Source organism: Engystomops pustulosus, chromosome 11 (genome assembly GCF_040894005.1).
Source record: "Engystomops pustulosus chromosome 11, aEngPut4.maternal, whole genome shotgun sequence".
NCBI lineage: Eukaryota > Metazoa > Chordata > Amphibia > Anura > Leptodactylidae > Engystomops > Engystomops pustulosus.
In genome coordinates, this window is record NC_092421.1 from 66579958 (window position 1) to 66598153 (window position 18196).

An 18196-nucleotide genomic window follows, 5' to 3' on the forward strand; every position below is an offset into this window, starting at 1 on the left:
TCCACCTACAATGTGCCATTAATGACCACCCTCTGTTTTCTAAAAGGAATCCAACTTTTAACCCAAATACACAGATTTTTCCCTAGTCCCAGCAGTCTCCATTGAAGTACCAACTTTTTATGTGGCATGGTGTCAAATGCCTTGGAAAAGTCCCGATATACAACATCCACAGCCTCCACCAGATCCAGTCTGGAACTTGCTTCCTCATAGAAGTCAATCAGATTAGTGTGACAGGACGCTGGGTTATAAGGTTATATACAGTGAGATACTCCAGGACAGCATCTCTAACAAACCCCTCAAATATTTTCCCCACAACAGATATTACAGTGACAGGATGTGTAGGATCGCTATTTGATCCTTTTTTGTACAAACCATATTTTTCCCCCCAACACAGCTGCACCCTCCCCATTTCGGTGCAGCGCTGTCTCTAGCCAAGAGCCTGTAGCCAATAGAGAAGTCTGTCCAGTGCTCCATGAGACCAAACCCTTCCTTCCTGAACTAAGCCACTTTCTAAGCCACTTATTTAATTCCCTAAGCTCCTACTGTCTCTATAGCGATGCTTTTGGCACTGGCAGTATTTCTGAAAACACAACCTCAAATTCAGCTTTTTACCTAGTTCCCTAAAATGATTCTTAACCCCTTAACAACGCATTACTGTGATTTGCACATTGTAATAGATGATGTGGAAAATACCCATATACTGCCATACTGTGGTAGGATCAATCAGACAACCTGGGTTAAAGTACTGCAGAGGGTCTGAAAAATAGTAAGAAAATATAAATTAAAAAATACAGGGGGTTTTAATTTTTGTTAATATATGAAAACATTATAAAACCTGTATAAATTTGGTATCCCGTGATCGTACTGACCTAAAGAATAAAGTAGACATGTCATTTTGGGGCTCACGGAAAGAAATAAAATCCAAGCCGACAAGAAAATGGTGCAACTGCATTTTTCCACCAATTTTCATAGCATGGAATATTAAATACTGGCACTATACATTGCAATTTCTTACACAGAAAACAAGCCCTCACACAGCTTTTGACAGGGAAAAATAAAAAAGGTTTTAGATTTTTGAAGGTGGGGAGTGAAAAATGAAAATGCAAAAACAAAAAAGGGCCTTGGCGTTAAATGGGAGACCTTCCATCTCCAACTGACTTTGCCATTGGTACCAATGTGGGTGATGACTGCTGAATCTCCTACAACCCTACCCAACAATCTGTCTATCCAATCCACAACATGCCGAACCCAAGCACTCAGAAGACCCTGGGCGGTGGCCAGTAACTGGGCGGTGATCCCTACAAACAGTTAAGAATATTCACTAGAGCCACAACAAAGAGGGCAAATACAATAGTCTGAACACAATCCAAAGGTCTAACCACGAGGAACCTATAGCCAAGCAAATATGTATGGGGATCAAACCAGCAAAACTGCATGAAATAATGTTCAAGCCAATTTGTTTTTCCTCTTTGTGAAACCCAAATATTGTCTCGGGCACCATTCTTTCATGTTAGTTAGTCCGTATGTGAGGGTATTCAGGAGACTAGCTCTTGATCTGGGACTCAGTATGTCGAGGAATTGAGGGGGTGAAGTAGAGTGTAACACTAGTCTAAGACCCAATTGTAAGAGAACAAAACATCAGTAACTTAATATTTCACTACATCCCACGTCCTCAAGGGACTAGAGGTGTTCAGTGCTCTTCAGTGGTGTCAATGAAGCCTCACACTAATAGAGTAGTCCCTCTGATACCTGGGCTAATGGGTTAATCCCCCTCACACACTGAGCAGAATACATTTCCTGCTGAGTATTCCTGAGGATTACTCAGGCTAATTATGGATCATTTAGTGACATGTGGCATATTCATGAAAGAATCTAAGGGTTTCACTACTACACGGCAATCCTCTCACCAGGGGGAGATGTATTCATGAAAATTATTTGCTTAAACTATGACTGTCCTATTACTACATTTATTTCTTTCTAACTCAAATTACAGTGAACTTAGGATAATTGGTAGATTTTTATATTTTACCCACCTTATTTGTTTAACATTCAATATCTGCTATTTTTAAGGAATCTAGAGACCAACATTACAAAATAAAATCCATCTAAAGATTCTTTCTGTAACAATTTTTTGGTTCTATTTTGAGGGTTGGAAGTTCCCTCTTAGGAGGTGCAAACCAACGTGGAACCCCCCCCCCCCCCCCCCCACACACACACACATACGTGTGTATAGAAAGGGATTGTAACAGAATGGGACAAGGAACCGAAATATATGGAAAGATGAGAGGATTTCATGATTTCTGCAGATTACAGTATGGTTATTTATTGCCCAGCAGAATTTGGGCAGTAAATTATTACTGGTATCATGATATATATGATGGATGGAAAAAGTAATAGAAATCATTAAACAATAATTACGATCGTACAAGTTTCTTATCTAACCTGGAAAGGTCCCAGTAAATCTCTGGTTGCTCATAAATGAAGAGTCACAATCGTGTTATAATTGGCGTCACGTTGCTTGCTATGTAACTAGGTAGTATGGAGGAAGGATCCAGAATAACAGTACAGGCAGTACCAGGGTTACATACAGGATAGGTTGAATTTGTTTGTAAGTTGGAACAGGTATATTTTGAAAGTGTAACTCCAGACAAAACATTTTTTGTCACTGATAATTGGAGTTTCAGAATTTTGAGTTGTCATAAGGAGAAGGAATAATAATAAAACTTTGTTGCAGAGACCTTCGAGAACTGTTACAGCCGATCATTGCAGCCTGTGACCAATGTAAATTAAATTAGCAGCATTCAGAGGTCTGTGAGTAACTGGGGATCATCTGTAAGTCGGGGACTGCCTGTAATGTATTGCATAGTAGTTTTGTGAACATCAACAAAAAATATTATTGTGGTTTAGTGATAGTGAAAGAATCTACAACTGTATTTAGCTCTGGAAGACATCTAGTGGCAAAGCTGGTGCCACCCGGGAAGACCCCGATGTATACAAACATATATAATTATGTATAACGTTTATTTTTACTTTACCTTAATATTATTATTTTAATTTGGCAAACGGGACTACAAATAAATTAGCCTTTATATATCTTGTTTTTTTTGTGAATTGTCTCACCATCATTTTTAGTAGGAGGAAACTGCACACTTAAAAGTGTGAAGTTACTGCGCTCCAGACATCTGCCAGAACTTAGTTAATGGGTCAAGTAGTCCCTGGCAGAACCATCTCTAGCACTGCATAAGCTGCAGCGTCTCTGGCAGGTTTCATCACTCTCAAAAGGGAAAACCCACATCAAAAATACATGTATCCGAATGAATAATAACCAGATATTAACATGTAATAATGCAGCATCAAAAACACAGAATAATAGTAGAAAATTATAACAGCACAAATTCAAAGATAAAAAATCGCAAAGCTAAAGAAGTTTTTCACTGAGTGAAAATAAAAGGTCCCGAGACCATGCGGTTTTATGTAGAATATGATGCAGGATAAAATAACTAATGTCAACTCTGTAATAAAATCAATTTAGATGCACTCTGACAGGAAAGTGCGGTGTGGATTCCCAGGGAATCCGTCAGCAACTTTCAGATCTATTTTACAATGTGTGATCCAGACTACATGCAGATGTTGGGAAACTAGCATGCTGGGAGATGTGGTTTCCCCACAGGTTATCCAACGACAGCCTGGAGCTTAATGGGAATAAAATGTTTAACTATAATTGACTGATACATACCAAAAATAAATGTGTATTGAGGGATCAGTGATCTAATGTTATACAGGTTCTGTGAGAGTAGTAATACATAAATAATACATAAAAAGTAACAAGAACATGGAGATTATAGATAAGCCAAACTAAACCCTCCATGTCCACAATTCTTGTGAGATGAACATTACTGTAGTCCGACGCCGAGATATTCCGCACTTTTCCGAGATCCCATCTGACTTAACTTTGCTAAACAGATTGTCCAGCACAAGCCGGCGCTCTTTTCTTTCATGTGACAGTAACTCTGTGATGTTTGATTGGCTTCTAAACCTTTTATCCTACCCTAAACACAGCTGACATACTTCAGTCAACGCTGCCAGGTCCTGGTGGCCATTTTATACGGAAAACATTTCCAACATGAAAAAGCCAAACTGCAAAGTGAATAATTTATCTTATAACGGGGTCAGTCCTCAACAACTTCAGTGCCAACAACTACATATAAATATTTCTAGAAATAATGACTTGGGGAACAAGATTTCTAACCTAGAGCAAAATAAAATACTAAAAAATAATAACTAATACAAACAGTAAAATTCGGAAACCTTAAATAGCACAAAAAGGTGTTTCATATAATACAATTTTTTACTTGTAATTTTATATCCAAGCAGCAGAAATGACCAAACCCTAAAACATAGGATCACCTAGGATTCTAGTGACCTACAATTTATCATATTGTGTGTTTCACATCGTCTCCAATATTATAAACATTTTGAAGAATTAAACTACAATGATTAAGGGATTATTATATCTCTTTAAATGACTTTAAATGAAACTAAACATTTTTTTTACCTTTTACAAACATTTTGAAATTCTAAATCACATTCTTGAATCAACTCCTTTTTGTAACATATATATTACCATATTGCCATGTATAAGAAATATAAGAACAAAGTTGAAATAAAATGTGCTGTTATTGGTGGATAAAATGTTGTGAGAAAATCGATTGTGATTCAGTTTATACTTTTTCCTTTTTTAAATTTATTTTTTGCTTTGAAGCTGAATTTTAGCTTTCAGTGAAAGTTGCCATAAAATATCTGCTAAAGAAATTGTTAGCGTATTAAGTGTCATGAGTGAGCCGCGTTCTCACCGGGGTGTATAACATTACCATCGTCTACAGTGTAAACAACCTAAAAGATTTCCTACACCAATATCTTCTGAACATTTACACCTATACTGGGTCCATTGAAGAGTTCAAGAAAGTAATAAACAACTTATACAATAGAAATTGTTATAAAGCAGTCAATTTCCTATTTACATATAAGTGATGTCTAATGATTAATGTGTCCCTCGCTTTAGGAACTACGAATGTAACGCTTGGTCTTCTCCAAGGTGGGTGTTTATGATGCGCTACGGCATTAGGAGCCCCAGTTTCTCATGTTCTGAAGTGATTTTGTAGATCACTTCCAAATCTCCTGCCTTTAATCATGTAGTAAAAACTTCATTGCTGCATTATTTATTGGATATTAGATGTACATGGCGGGGATTACTATGCTGGAAAAAATCACTTCAAAATGTATTTAAAATTTTTTACCACGATCATAATTTTTTTATTGTTATTATGTCAGCAGAGACCACAGCTTTACTATGATGATTTCTTTACCATAATAATATAATATTCTGCTGTATAAGGTTTTCCCTTGATATAAACTGAACAACCAGTTTGATAAGAAGAAACTAATGATTGTCACATTTAAGAAATATATCAGTTACCTATTGTAGATTATTGAGCTTTGATATTATACTTTTGAGTGATTCATGTAAAGGGATTTGTATATATTTTTTAATTCCCGCATGGCGAGGTGCTAAGGGCATAACGCTCACTCATCATGGAAACAGACAGTAAGTTATGCTGCGCAGTGTCAAAATAACACGATCACATTTCAGTGCCAAAGGAGGACATGTTGAAAATGGTGCAGGTTATAATATTAGCGAAGCCAGGATCGGCGTATACACCATAGATCCGCTAAACGAAGGGTTTAGACAGATGACCATGTAAGGCCAAGTATAAGTGGTTAGAGAACCCTGGATGACAGATGATTATCTCATTAGAATATGGTCCACTAAATGTACTGAACACTTGCATTGTGGGATCTGTGCCTGCAGTAGTGTATTGTTGGATAAATCAATAGATAATAGATGCCTACATCCATGTGAGATGAAAGCTCAACACAATCTATGGCACAGACCCTTTCAATGGCTTTAGTTAACGACAATCATCTTATTTATATAGCTCCATCATATTCGGTAGCGCTTTACAAATCATAGGGGATGTATACAAATAAAATAAGACATTACAGAGTACAAACAGTCATGTAGGAATTAGGACCCTGCTCTCAAGAGCTTACAGTCTATGAGGAGGAGGGGTGACACAAGAGCTTACAGTCTATGAGGATGAGGAGGTGACACAAGAGCTTACAGTCTATGAGGATGAGGGGGTGACACCAGAGCTTACAGTCTATGAGGATGAGGGGGTGACACAAGAGCTTACAGTCTATGAGGATGAGGGGGTGACACAAGAGCTTACAGTCTATGAGGATGAGGGGGTGACACAAGACCTTACAGTCTATGAGGATGAGGGGTGACACAAGAGCTTACAGTCTATGAGGATGAGGGGGTGACACAAGAGCTTACAGTCTATGAGGATGAGGGGGTGACACAAGAGCTTACAATCTATGAGGATGAGGGGTGACACAAGAGCTTACAGACTATGAGGATGAGGGGATGACACAAGAGCTTACAGTCTATGAGGATGAGGGGATGACACAAGAGCTTACAGTCGATGAGGATGAGGGGGTGACACAAGAGCTTACAGTCTATGAGGATGAGAGGTGACAAAAGAGCTTACAGTCTATGAGGATGAGAGGTGACAAAAGAGGTGTAAGAGCTACAGGTATAGTTATAGAGTTATCGGTATAGTTGTCTTCTGAACTAAGATACAACAGAAAGTCGTGTTAGAGTTTTACATCTGTGCGCAAGAGAGATGGTGGATAGATATGAGATTGATATGGAAGGTTGGCCAGAATAATCTATAATATTATAATTAAGTGATTTATTAAACTATAACAAATAATCTCATGTAGATAAATGAGTGACTGTCTACAGCATCACCACAAGAGCAAATAATGTGAAATTGTATGGTATAATCACTATACATTATAATGTATTATACATAATGTGTCAATGTATGGTATAATCCTATCACAACTAACAATAATCCAGCATCAGATGAAGGATCAATCAGCAGAAAGCAAAGGAAGCTGAATATACTGTTTAGCTCTCTGGTCCAGCACCATGTGGGGCAGGGAGGGGTGTTCACAAATTCTATAACTTATACTATTAAATCCATGAAGGATCAGCTTGTTCTAATGAGAAGTGTCAGGCACCCACTAAAAGACCTAATAGTATCAGTCAATTCCGCTACATACGGTGCAAAGCAAAGCATGGATTAAAGCATTGAAAAAATATCAGACTTAAACACTGCTACACCTGTGCACCATATTTCCATTTCTTTTTGTTTAATCATAGAAACAAAGTAACAAATTAAAATATGGGCAGCACCATGTGCATCATACCAGGCTCCAACAGTGCCTGACGCACCCCATCAATTATAATAGGGTCATTTGAATTTCCATCATGTGTTTGTTATTGTAGTGGATTGTATTTCAGTGCTACTCAATCTCTGCAAGAGCTGCTCCACAGGTGTACCCGGACTCACTACTATATGATGGATAGATGCCGAATGAGGAAAAATAGGATCCAGAAGAATTCCCAATGGATTTCACTTCTCACATAGTAAGTGAGTAAATTCCACTGTGAAAATATGCTGAAAGAATAGACACACAGTAAATATATGAAATTACTCACTGCATGTAATTCTAGATATGATTTATTAAGTCTCCTCTTTTTTGCTGCTATTCTAATGCTCTCTAACACAGCACCAGCCATCAACACAGCAAACACTACAGGATACCTCCAATATGGGAATGATTGGCGTAAAAACGCTTTCCACTATAGCACGTATCATCTGTGGTTATTGCTGCATAATGTTGTACCACAGTTGAAGAAACCCAATGCTCATAACTGTGAAGATGTTGAACTTTCATGGGAACTTTCAGTAAATGCTCTCTATGTTTCCACTGATAAAGCAGAGATATACCTTTCATTTAGTGGCACACAGCGATCTTGTGGACAGTTATCACTTGGTTTATGGCCACTTACATCCTACTCACATTCACATCAAGGTGTTTTCAGTTCACATCCCAGTAGTTTCACACACAATGACCATTTCCTGACTTGATAATTGACTATTTCAAATAATTTACACCTTTGCTTTTTACTAACTGTGCTTTGCATCTAGTTTTATATGGTTATGTGACGGCCACCGTCTAGACCGTTCACTAGTGATTTCCTACCTTATTGAAAAATGTTTTCCCTCCAGTGGAACTGTGAGCACCTTTCCTACCTCCATGAAGCTCAGTGTAGGGACAGTAGGTGATATACATCATTATTTGAAAATAATTTTGGAGTAACCATAAAAATGAAAGCTTTCTGTATCCTGGGGATCCCCTACTTGTCTGTCAGCCCTGGTTGATAAACTCTACTCTAGGCATAATGACTTTTCCCGCTGATTTTGTGATTAATAATCTTTTGAGTCTCTTCCTTTATTATATGTGTATGTAATAGTTGACCATGAGGCCCAGTTTACATTCTGGTACATGGCAGAACAGTCAATGATTTAAATGATTCTCTATGTATTAATATTTACTTTGAAATAAGTATTAATATTATCAGATCTTCAGAACATTTATACAAGGCTGGATGGTCTTGTCAAATGCACCTCATGTTTTATACACCTTGTCTCTGGTTGTGACACTGTCTATACAGACAGTCCCCGGGTTACGTACAACATCGGTTCTTTAGGTTTGTTCGTAAGTTGAATTTGAATGTAACTCAGAACAGATATATTTTATAATTGTTTTTTGGCACAGTGACAATTGGATTTTCTTAATTTTGTGCTGTCATGGGAACAAGGATTATCAATAAAGCTTTGTTACACACACCTTACAGATGACCATTATAGCCTGAGACTAAAGTAACATCCAGAGACTTCATCTCTGAGGTCACAGGAGGCTGAGAGGTCCGTCTGTAACTAGGGGTCGTCTGTAAGTTGGGTGTCCTTAAGTTGGAGAATGCTAGTATTCTTACTCTCTAATCAGAACTGTGATTGTGCCATTGTATACATCAGAACCGAACCTCCTATTGAGACTCTTGTGACGGTGACAGTGTATATACACGGATCCTGACTGATTATGACCCAGAATTCTCTTTATTGTAATACTGTATATACCATAATTGTATTGACCTTGTATATACTGTTACTAAGGACTCTATAAAAGTGACAGCGACACTCTACATACACTGCCCCTGTGACACCAAATGTTTCTCTTTATTGTGATATACACTCACTTTGACTGTGATTATGACCCTGACTCTGCGACACTCTATAAGGACTTACCCTGACACATTGTATGTACACCAGCCATTATATATTCATTCTGGCACTGCTTGTGACATTGTAAAGTGCAACTCTTGCTCCTCACACTTGTTGCATGGGGATGAGCTTTCCAATAGTAACCTGATCACTGCTGATAGAATGGTGGCAGTGGGGGGGATGGATACATTGTATCTCAGTGTAGATCAGAACCAATCCCCCCATAGAATTCCCTCCCCTTCTTCAAGCAGTTCAATGACTTGTGAGCACATGGCAGCCCTCAGCAGTCACCCCAGGACTTACTTGTGTCCCAGCTGAGGACGCGTGGCTCCCCCGGGCTGTTCTTGCTCTCGGGGGTCCCTGGCCTGACTCATGGCTGCCAATAGCATTCAGCAGCGGCAGCAGCAAATCCCCCGATGGCTGCAGCTCACATCAACTCCAGGGCTGAGAGGCAGGGAGGGTGGGCTGTCAAAACAAACATGACGGGGACCTGCTGACTCCTCCTAGCTGTACTCCTGGACATGCCCCTTGTGTTAACCATTCCCAGTCCAAGACCCCTGAGACCCCCATATCAGCCCACACCCCCTTCCAAACTTCAAGACCTACCCATATAAGTTAACCCTCTCCAGCCATAGTGCCTAGTGACCTATTAACATCCCATCACATGTACTTCATGACCTGCCCATACATGATAACACTCCAATCCAAGATACCGGAGACTCTCAACACCCTTCCAATATATTCCTCTGCTATAATATGTGATCCAAACATGCCCCTTTCATGTTAACCCTTTGCATCAAGTGACCCACCCTATATGTTAAGTGTTCAGGACCCAAAACAACATAAGATGTTTTTTTTTATACATATCGAATCTTTCTCTCCACCTTAATTTCCACTGTAGTATGTCAAGTGTCTCTGTATAAGCCTTTTCAGTCCAAGCCAAGTAACCCTCCTCCTCTGCCCAGACTTACTCCAGCAGTTAAGTTTCAATGTTCCTGTCTTTAACCCTGGACCTCAGAGAGCCCCAGTATTCTTTTTCTTACATGGCAAATGTGGCTGTCCCCTTCAACTCTTTATTATAGACTAGTTTTTCGCCTTAACCCTACAAATCTAAGGATGTAATGATACCTAATATCCACCCCGTGTGCCCCAGCACCTGCCTCTCCTTGTTAACCCTCTCAAATCTTTGACACCAGAAGTCTATTGATATCCCTAACTTGACTCCACGACCTTCTACTTTGCATTGAACTTAAGCTGGTCATACAAATTGCAAATAAGGTCTCTGGCCACCAGATGATCAGGTATACCGTGTATTGTAGGAACATGTGTCCTCACAGCAGGGACAGCAGAGAGCTTCAAGAAGGGCCAATATGCTTATAAATAACATTGATGGTTATGTTATATAGAATTGTTTCCCTTAAATCCCTTCCTCATCCAATCCCTTCCCTTCCTTGGTTGAACTTGATGGACACGTGTCTTTTTTCAACTGTATAAACTGATACTATGTCAGACTGAATTACAACACATACAGTAAATGACTGGCTACCATCAACTACATGTACTGGGGGAAAAAAACTACCGCACGGCCAACACGTTATATATATTTGTGGATTTTCAAATTTGCTTCATATTTTCATACAACCATTGGTTATTTAACCATTAAAGGGATTATATCAGCAGGAGTGACCTTACATACTGCAGCCAGTGTTATATACTGTCCCTGGAGATACGTGTAATCAAACCGATCTGTATTTTATTTGTAGCAGCAGGACTGTGATATATGGATTTATATTCTAGGATTATATTATCTGCAAGTGCCCTGGGGGCATGTCTTCACACTGCTGTGCTCTGTTCTCTTTGCAACCAGTGTTGTATATTGTCTCTGGAGAAATGTGTAGTCAGACCTTTGTGTGTGTTGCTAGTAGTAGCAGGACTGTGAAATATGGATTTATATTTCAGAATTGTAGCTTCTCCAAGACAAGTTCAGTTGGGGGGAAGGTGTCCTCACACTGCTGTGTTCTGATGAGGTGTCCTGACACTGCCAGTGTTATGTATTGTCTCTGGAGAGATGTTTAGTCCTTTGTGTGTGTGTTGCTAGTAGCAGCATGACTGCGGAATATAGATTTATATTTCTCCAAGTTCAGTTGGAGGGAAGGTGTCCTCACACTGCTGTGCTCTCTGTTCTGACATGCTCCCCACTACCTCCCTTTATGTTCAGAGCAAAAGTCACTCTTAGATTTTGGTTAAATACTACTAAGTCACTTAGAGTGAGAGAGATCTGTAGAGCAGTTTAGTGCAGAGATCTCAGAGCACAGCAGTGTTGTGATACTCACCCAGTGCTCCAAGCCCAATATACTCGGGGTCATTTACTAATGGCCCGAATCGCTATTTGTCGTCGCGTTTCCAGAAAATTACCGTTTTGCTGCGAATTGCCCCGGGTTTTTGGCGCACGCGATTGGATAGTGGCGTTTCGGCGCCGGCATGCACACGATGGAAATCGGGGGGGGGGGGGTATTGCCGTTGGAAAACCCGCCTGTATTGGATCTGGAAAAACAGCCGTATTTTTTTTTTAAAAATGTGTCGCTTGACACGCGCTTACCTGCACCCAGCAACGGATGGTGAACTTCGGCGGACTTCAGCGCAGCAGCGACACCTGGTGGACGTCGGGCGCACTACCTTAGTGAATCCCGGCAGACCCGAATCCTCGACAGAGAATGTGGCGCTGGATCGCGACAGAACCGGGTAAGTAAATCTGCCCCACTGTGCAGAAGCATAGTAGAGTAGTGGGCTGCATCATGGTTGAATTTATACACTCCTGTTAGGACAAATCAGATAAATGAGAGTTTCAGGAGATTACAATGGGCAATTAGTAGATTTTAATTATTTAAACATTGTGGTCCTGGAATTTAAACATTTTTATTTACTAAATTTTCTGTTAACACTAACGAAACTAAGCACCGGCACCAGCTCACCCTGAGCTGGTGCTCGGTACTTACTGCTTACCCCTGCCATTCTAACTGGTAGGTTTCCTTTAACCCCTTAATGACCGCCATATCGGCTTTTTACGGCGGTCATTAAGGGTACTTCTTCTGACGCGTTCGCCTTTCTACGGCGGCGCGTCAGAAGAAGATTTCGGGATACCGGGTCTCGCTGGTGCTGGTGTCGGGCTGTGATATCACAGCCCAGACCCGGCACTAACACACTGGATCGGAAAAACTCCGATCCCGGGTGTTTAACCCCTTATACGCCGTGGTCAAGCATGACCGCGGCATGCAAGTGTGTCCCGCGTGGATCGGACCCCATGTGATAAAAAAAAGTTACTTCCCTAATATGATACGACTGAAAAGAACAACTGTTTTTGCAAAAAATAAGCCCTCAACCAGATCTGACAACAGAAAAATACAGAAGTTATGGCCCTGAAAAGTTGCGATTTTCTCCAATATTGGTTTTGCTCAGGAAAATTGAGCAAAAATAAGAAAAACTATATAAATGAGGTATCGCCGTAATCGTAGTGAACCAGAGAATAAAGATAAAATATTATTTTTATGTTACGGTGAGCGGAGGGAAAAAAATGCTAACAATCCAAAATAAAAATGGATGATTTTGTTTGTGTCCCCCTTGAAATAGTTAATAAAATCTCATGAATAAGCTATAGACCCCCACAATAAATTATCTATACATTGTATCTCATCCCATAAAAATTAGCCCTCATATGTTTGCATTACCAAAAAAAAAATGCAAATGTATAGGTCGTACAATGTGACAATACAAATCTGCTGTGAATGGCGCCTCCATTCATTCTATACTCGGCCGTGCGCCCGTACAGCAGTTTACCACCACATATGGGGTATCGGTACACTCGGGAGGAATTGGGCATCAAGCGTTGCAGTGCGTTTCATCATTTAATTTATTCTGAAAATGTCAGTTTTGGCCTAAATGAATGTATTTTCCAAAAAAATTCCATAATTTCTAAATCGCAGGTCCATATTTCTTAACCCATGTGAAACACTTAAAGGGTTAATAGACTTAATAGTAGTTGTTTTACATACGTTGAGGGGTGAAGTTTCTATAGTGGGGTAATTTATGGGGTGTTACTATTATTTAGGCCTCTCAAAGTCACAAAGTCAAGCTGAGTTGTCCCTCAAAATGTGAGTTTTGGCAATTTTCATGAAAATAAGAAAAATCGCACCTAAAGTTCTGCACCTCATACTATACTAGAAAAATGACTGGAAGCATAAAATATCATCCCAACATAAAGCAGACATTCTATAAATGTTAATTATCAAATTTTTTGGGTAGTTTTACATCGTGTCTGGAAACCAGAACATTTCAAACTTGAAAAATGAAGAATTTTTGCCAAATTTTCACTTTTTTTCAGAACGAAAAGCAAAACTTATCACTTAAATTTTATAACTAACATGAAGTACAATGTGTCACGAGAAAACATTCTCAAAATCACCCGGATATGTTAAAGCGTTCCGAAGTTATAACCAATTATCGTGTTACATGTCAGATTTGAAAAATCGAGTCTGGTCATTGAGCTGAAAACTAGTGTCGGTGATAAGGGGTTAAAAGGAACTTGTCGCCAGATTTTACCCTAATAAACTAACAGCCCGCTCAGGTAGGGCATGAAATGTTCTTTCTAGAATTTCTTTTTTATGTGAAATCTTGTACATTACATCTCCTCCCAAGTCATGTGAAAATCAGCAGAGAAGGTGGGGTGTAACGACCCCCGGAGGTGGAATATATTGAATACATTCTATGCATGTCTTTAAGGCTACGTTTATATCTCATTTTTTTCCTCCATTGTAAGCATACGTCCTTACAATGGGGGACAGCAGCGTATCCCACTGGGTGCTCAGATACAAAATTAACACCACCGCCCACTGGAGTCTTGTTACGCTCTTCAGAGAAGAGTCATATTTTGCCTAAGATGAGTCATACTTAGAGCATATGTTAATTACCTGTATATATACCTGTATGCAACAATCCTGGTGCAGTACCAAACTCGAAAACTTGTGTGGTGGATCTAATGGGCAATATAAACAACAGTGACATAGGGCACACAAGCTGCATTGCATGTTATTTATTATAGCATTTTATTACCTTGAACTTGGGAAAATTAAATCCAGTAGCTAAAAAACAATGAATGCTAAGTCTGTTCTGGAATCTGTCTTATTTCGCACCGATGGTAAGGAAAGTACAATCCTGCATAAAACCATACGGACCCACTCTACTCCAGGTGCACAATCTAAAGGGACACCTTCCTCTCCCCACTCACTTGGAAATAGGTAAGATTGAACAAGTGAGGGTTGATCTAATCTATTTTCAAGTTGGTAAGGAAAGTGGGCATAATTCTGGTTCTAATCAGAACCTGATCTAGGTCCAGGAAGAACGGCATCGGTGTTACAATGTGTCACATAGCCTAACTACAGGAGAGGATGAACAATTACTGGTAGCCAAGGCTATGGTATACTTAGAAATTATTATTAGCAAAGATCCTGATCGGTGTATTGTATAAAATCTCAACCAACCCTATTACAAATTAAGCAGAAAATGCCTGAAGAAGAATGTATGTAGTGCTGCTAGAACTACCTACGGTTCTTTTATTACAGACTTTTAGAACGTTTTCAAAGAAGTTTATTTGGAAAGGCAGACATTAAATTGCATACAATTTATTATCCAGTTTAAAAGTGGTATTAGTATATACATATACATATTTATACTTAAAGGAGTTTTCTCACAAAACAAGTTAGGCCCTATCATAATTCCTTTATTTATATAGTGCTCACAGATTATGCAGCCATACACAGAGGTTGCCAAATCAGTCCTATCCACAGAATAGGACCTAACTTGCTAACTGGTGAGGGTCTCGGTGATGATCCTGATCCTAGTCAGTAGGTTTTCCAGTTTTTTGTGGTAAAGGTAGGTGCCTCGGCTTATATTCTGGTTGGCTTCTAATCGAGTATATACGGTACATGCAGAGACATTTATTGAAAAGTGGTCAACTTTAAGGTTTCACAAATAACTCTGTTATATTTAGGTTATTGTTCCCCTGGAGGTATGGAATGGTCAATGCAGATTTAATACATGATATGGAGGTGCACTTATCCTCCCTCCTCCCAACCCAGTTGGGTTGAGTATCAAAGTGCAAAATTAATTATTTTGATACTTTTTGTTAATCAGAAATAAAAGAATAATGAAGAAAAACAACAATGCTGGGAAATAGACCAGGAACATCCAGAATGTAAAAAGATATCTATATGTAGCCAACATCCTGGAATTAACTCTATTCTTTACTTTTGGATCACCCTTCTGAGACTTTTCTGAAGCTTCAGTGAAACTGAAAAACATACAGAATTTCCATGGCTTCCACACAGACCTGAAAGATTTATGATTGTGTTATCCCTCTTATGATCCAAGTGAGATCTCTTAACACGGCCTAATCCATTGTGTAGTAAATCAAAGTGCTGCCCCCTCTCCTCTGCAGAGTGTAGTCCACCTGCTCGGAGACCACCTTGTCACTCCCACATTCCCTGCACAGGGTCGTGTTTCATTTTGATGCTTACAATATTTACCAGCTGCATTGCCAGTCTCCGTTCATGTAAAAGATGGAGGCCAACTTTCTGGGTGTCCATCAGCAAGTGCAGCAATATCTACACACTGTCATCACGTCTTTATGTAAGAATAACATTGCACCTATTAAAATTCTGACCTGAAACGAAAAGCTCACAAATGACCCCTATAAAGGGCGTGTGTGCTGTACATGGAAAACAAGAGGGATACTTCATCAAGAATCAAAGAACCGAATGTGACAGGTCAGCTAAAACCAACTGCACTATGATTCTGTCATCTATACAATACACCAACTCATGTGGCCCATAGATACAGCACCAGCAGACATGTCTTCTCCCAAATTCCTCCAAAAAATATAGTTTACACAAAAAGGCAAACTAACAATAGAAAAATGATTCCTTTACCGTAGTTACCGTAGTAGGTACCGTAGTACCAATAAAAGAGTTATCGCTGTGAAAGCATCACAAAAAGAGAATGTATCACTCAAATTGTGATTTTAGTCTTAACATGTCATTTTTACTTTTATTCTTGAGACTATGTTTGTTTAAAAGACTTTAATTAAAAAGTAAAAAAAAACAAATCCTCATCTTGGAGTGATATGAATACACTGGAAGGCTTTTGGCTAGGTATGTGATGTCCTGCCATAATAGGATAACCAAATAGTTTATGTTCAAACAGAGAAAGAGGGGAGCAGCACTCCTCACCCATAAAACCATGCAGTTCAGCCTCACTTCAGCCACCTCTGTTGTCCATGTGTCTACAATATATTGATAAATGTTACTGCTGCACCAATAAGAATTGGCTGTACCCCAAATTTTTTTAACCCCCTTACCATGGTCCCTGGGGGGGTGGAATAGATCACTCTGGAAATACCCCATTTCTAACCCCAACCCATATAATGTGCCATTTCTAGAACACCCCCCCCCCTTTCCTGGAGCCCCCTCCTGATAGTGCTCCTGTTTCTGTTGTCCCCTTATTCTGTGGCCCCCACACATCCAATGTCTCCTTGTCTTTGGCCTTTTCACTCGAGAAAAAAAATATGCATACAGTATATTCCCGAGTATGAGCAAAGGCACCTAATTTTACCACAAAAAAACTGGGGAAACGTATGGACTCGAGTATAAGCCTAGGGTTGGAAATGCAGCCATTACTCTTTTCTAAAATGTCCTGCAGCCTCTCCTTACTAATAAAATGTCCAGCAGCTTCCCTCACTGATGAAATGCAGCATATTACCGGCCCTCTAATGCTATCACTGCTGCAGCACATTACTGGCCTCCACATGACATCACTGCTGCAGCACATTACTGGCCTCCACATGACATCACTGCTGCAGCACATTACTGGCCTCCGCATGACATCACTGCTGCAGCACATTACTGGCCTCCGCATGACATCACTGCTGCAGCACATTACTGGCCTCCACATGACATCACTGCTGCAGCACATTACTGGCCTCCGCATGACATCACTGCTGCAGCACATTACTGGCCTCCGCATGACATCACTGCTGCAGCACATTTCTGGCCTCCACATGACATCACTGCTGCAGCACATTACTGGCCTCCACATGACATCACTTGTGCAGCACATTACTGGCCTCCACATGACATCACTGTTGCAGCACATTACTGGTCTCCACATGACATCACTGCTGCAGCACATTACTGGCCTCCACATGACATCACTGCTGAAGCACATTACTGGCCTCCACATGACATCACTTGTGCAGCACATTACTGGCCTCCACATGACATCACTGTTGCAGCACATTACTGGCCTCCACATGACATCACTGCTGCAGCACATTACTGGCCTCCGCATGACATCACTGCTGCAGCACATTACTGGCCTCCACATGACATCACTGCTGCAGCACATTTCTGGCCTCCACATGACATCACTGCTGCAGCACATTACTGGCCTCCACATGACATCACTTGTGCAGCACATTACTGGCCTCCACATGACATCACTGTTGCAGCACATTACTGGTCTCCACATGACATCACTGCTGCAGCACATTACTGGCCTCCACATGACATCACTGCTGAAGCACATTACTGGCCTCCACATGACATCACTTGTGCAGCACATTACTGGCCTCCACATGACATCACTGTTGCAGCACATTACTGGCCTCCACATGACATCACTGCTGCAGCACATCACTGGCCTCCACATGACATCACTTGTGCAGCACATTACCGGCCCTCTAATGCTATCACTGCTGAAGCATATTACTGGCCTCCACATGACATCACTGCTGCAGCACATTACTGGTCTCCACATGACATCACTGCTGCAGCACATTACTGTCCTCCACATGACATCACTGCTGCAGCACATTACTGGCCTCCACATGA

At 40.3% G+C, this 18196-nt stretch overlaps 2 protein-coding genes across 22 annotated transcripts in view; one reads left to right on the forward strand and one right to left on the reverse strand.

Annotated features, from left to right (window-relative positions):
- The window catches only part of RBM20 (RNA binding motif protein 20), a 165216-nt gene extending 155521 nt beyond the window's left edge, over positions 1 to 9695 (reverse strand). The window contains exon 1 of the mRNA XM_072129589.1: positions 9561 to 9695. Coding sequence (XP_071985690.1) covers positions 9561 to 9646 — 86 coding nt within the window. The 5' untranslated portion in view covers positions 9647 to 9695. The remainder of the gene's footprint in view (positions 1 to 9560) is intronic.
- LOC140105604 (uncharacterized) overlaps positions 1 to 18196 on the forward strand; it is a 253158-nt gene that overhangs the window by 178838 nt on the left and 56124 nt on the right. For 10 of the 21 annotated variants that reach the window (XR_011850602.1, XR_011850598.1, XR_011850594.1 and 7 more), the window contains one exon: positions 7433 to 7558. The exons of 6 other annotated variants lie outside the window; for them this stretch is intronic. The gene's annotated coding sequence lies outside the window, so the exon portion shown is untranslated. Of the gene's footprint in view, positions 1 to 7417; positions 7563 to 18196 lie in introns of all 21 variants that reach the window. 5 more of the 21 variants (XR_011850600.1, XR_011850595.1, XR_011850599.1 and 2 more) reach the window with 2 other exon arrangements.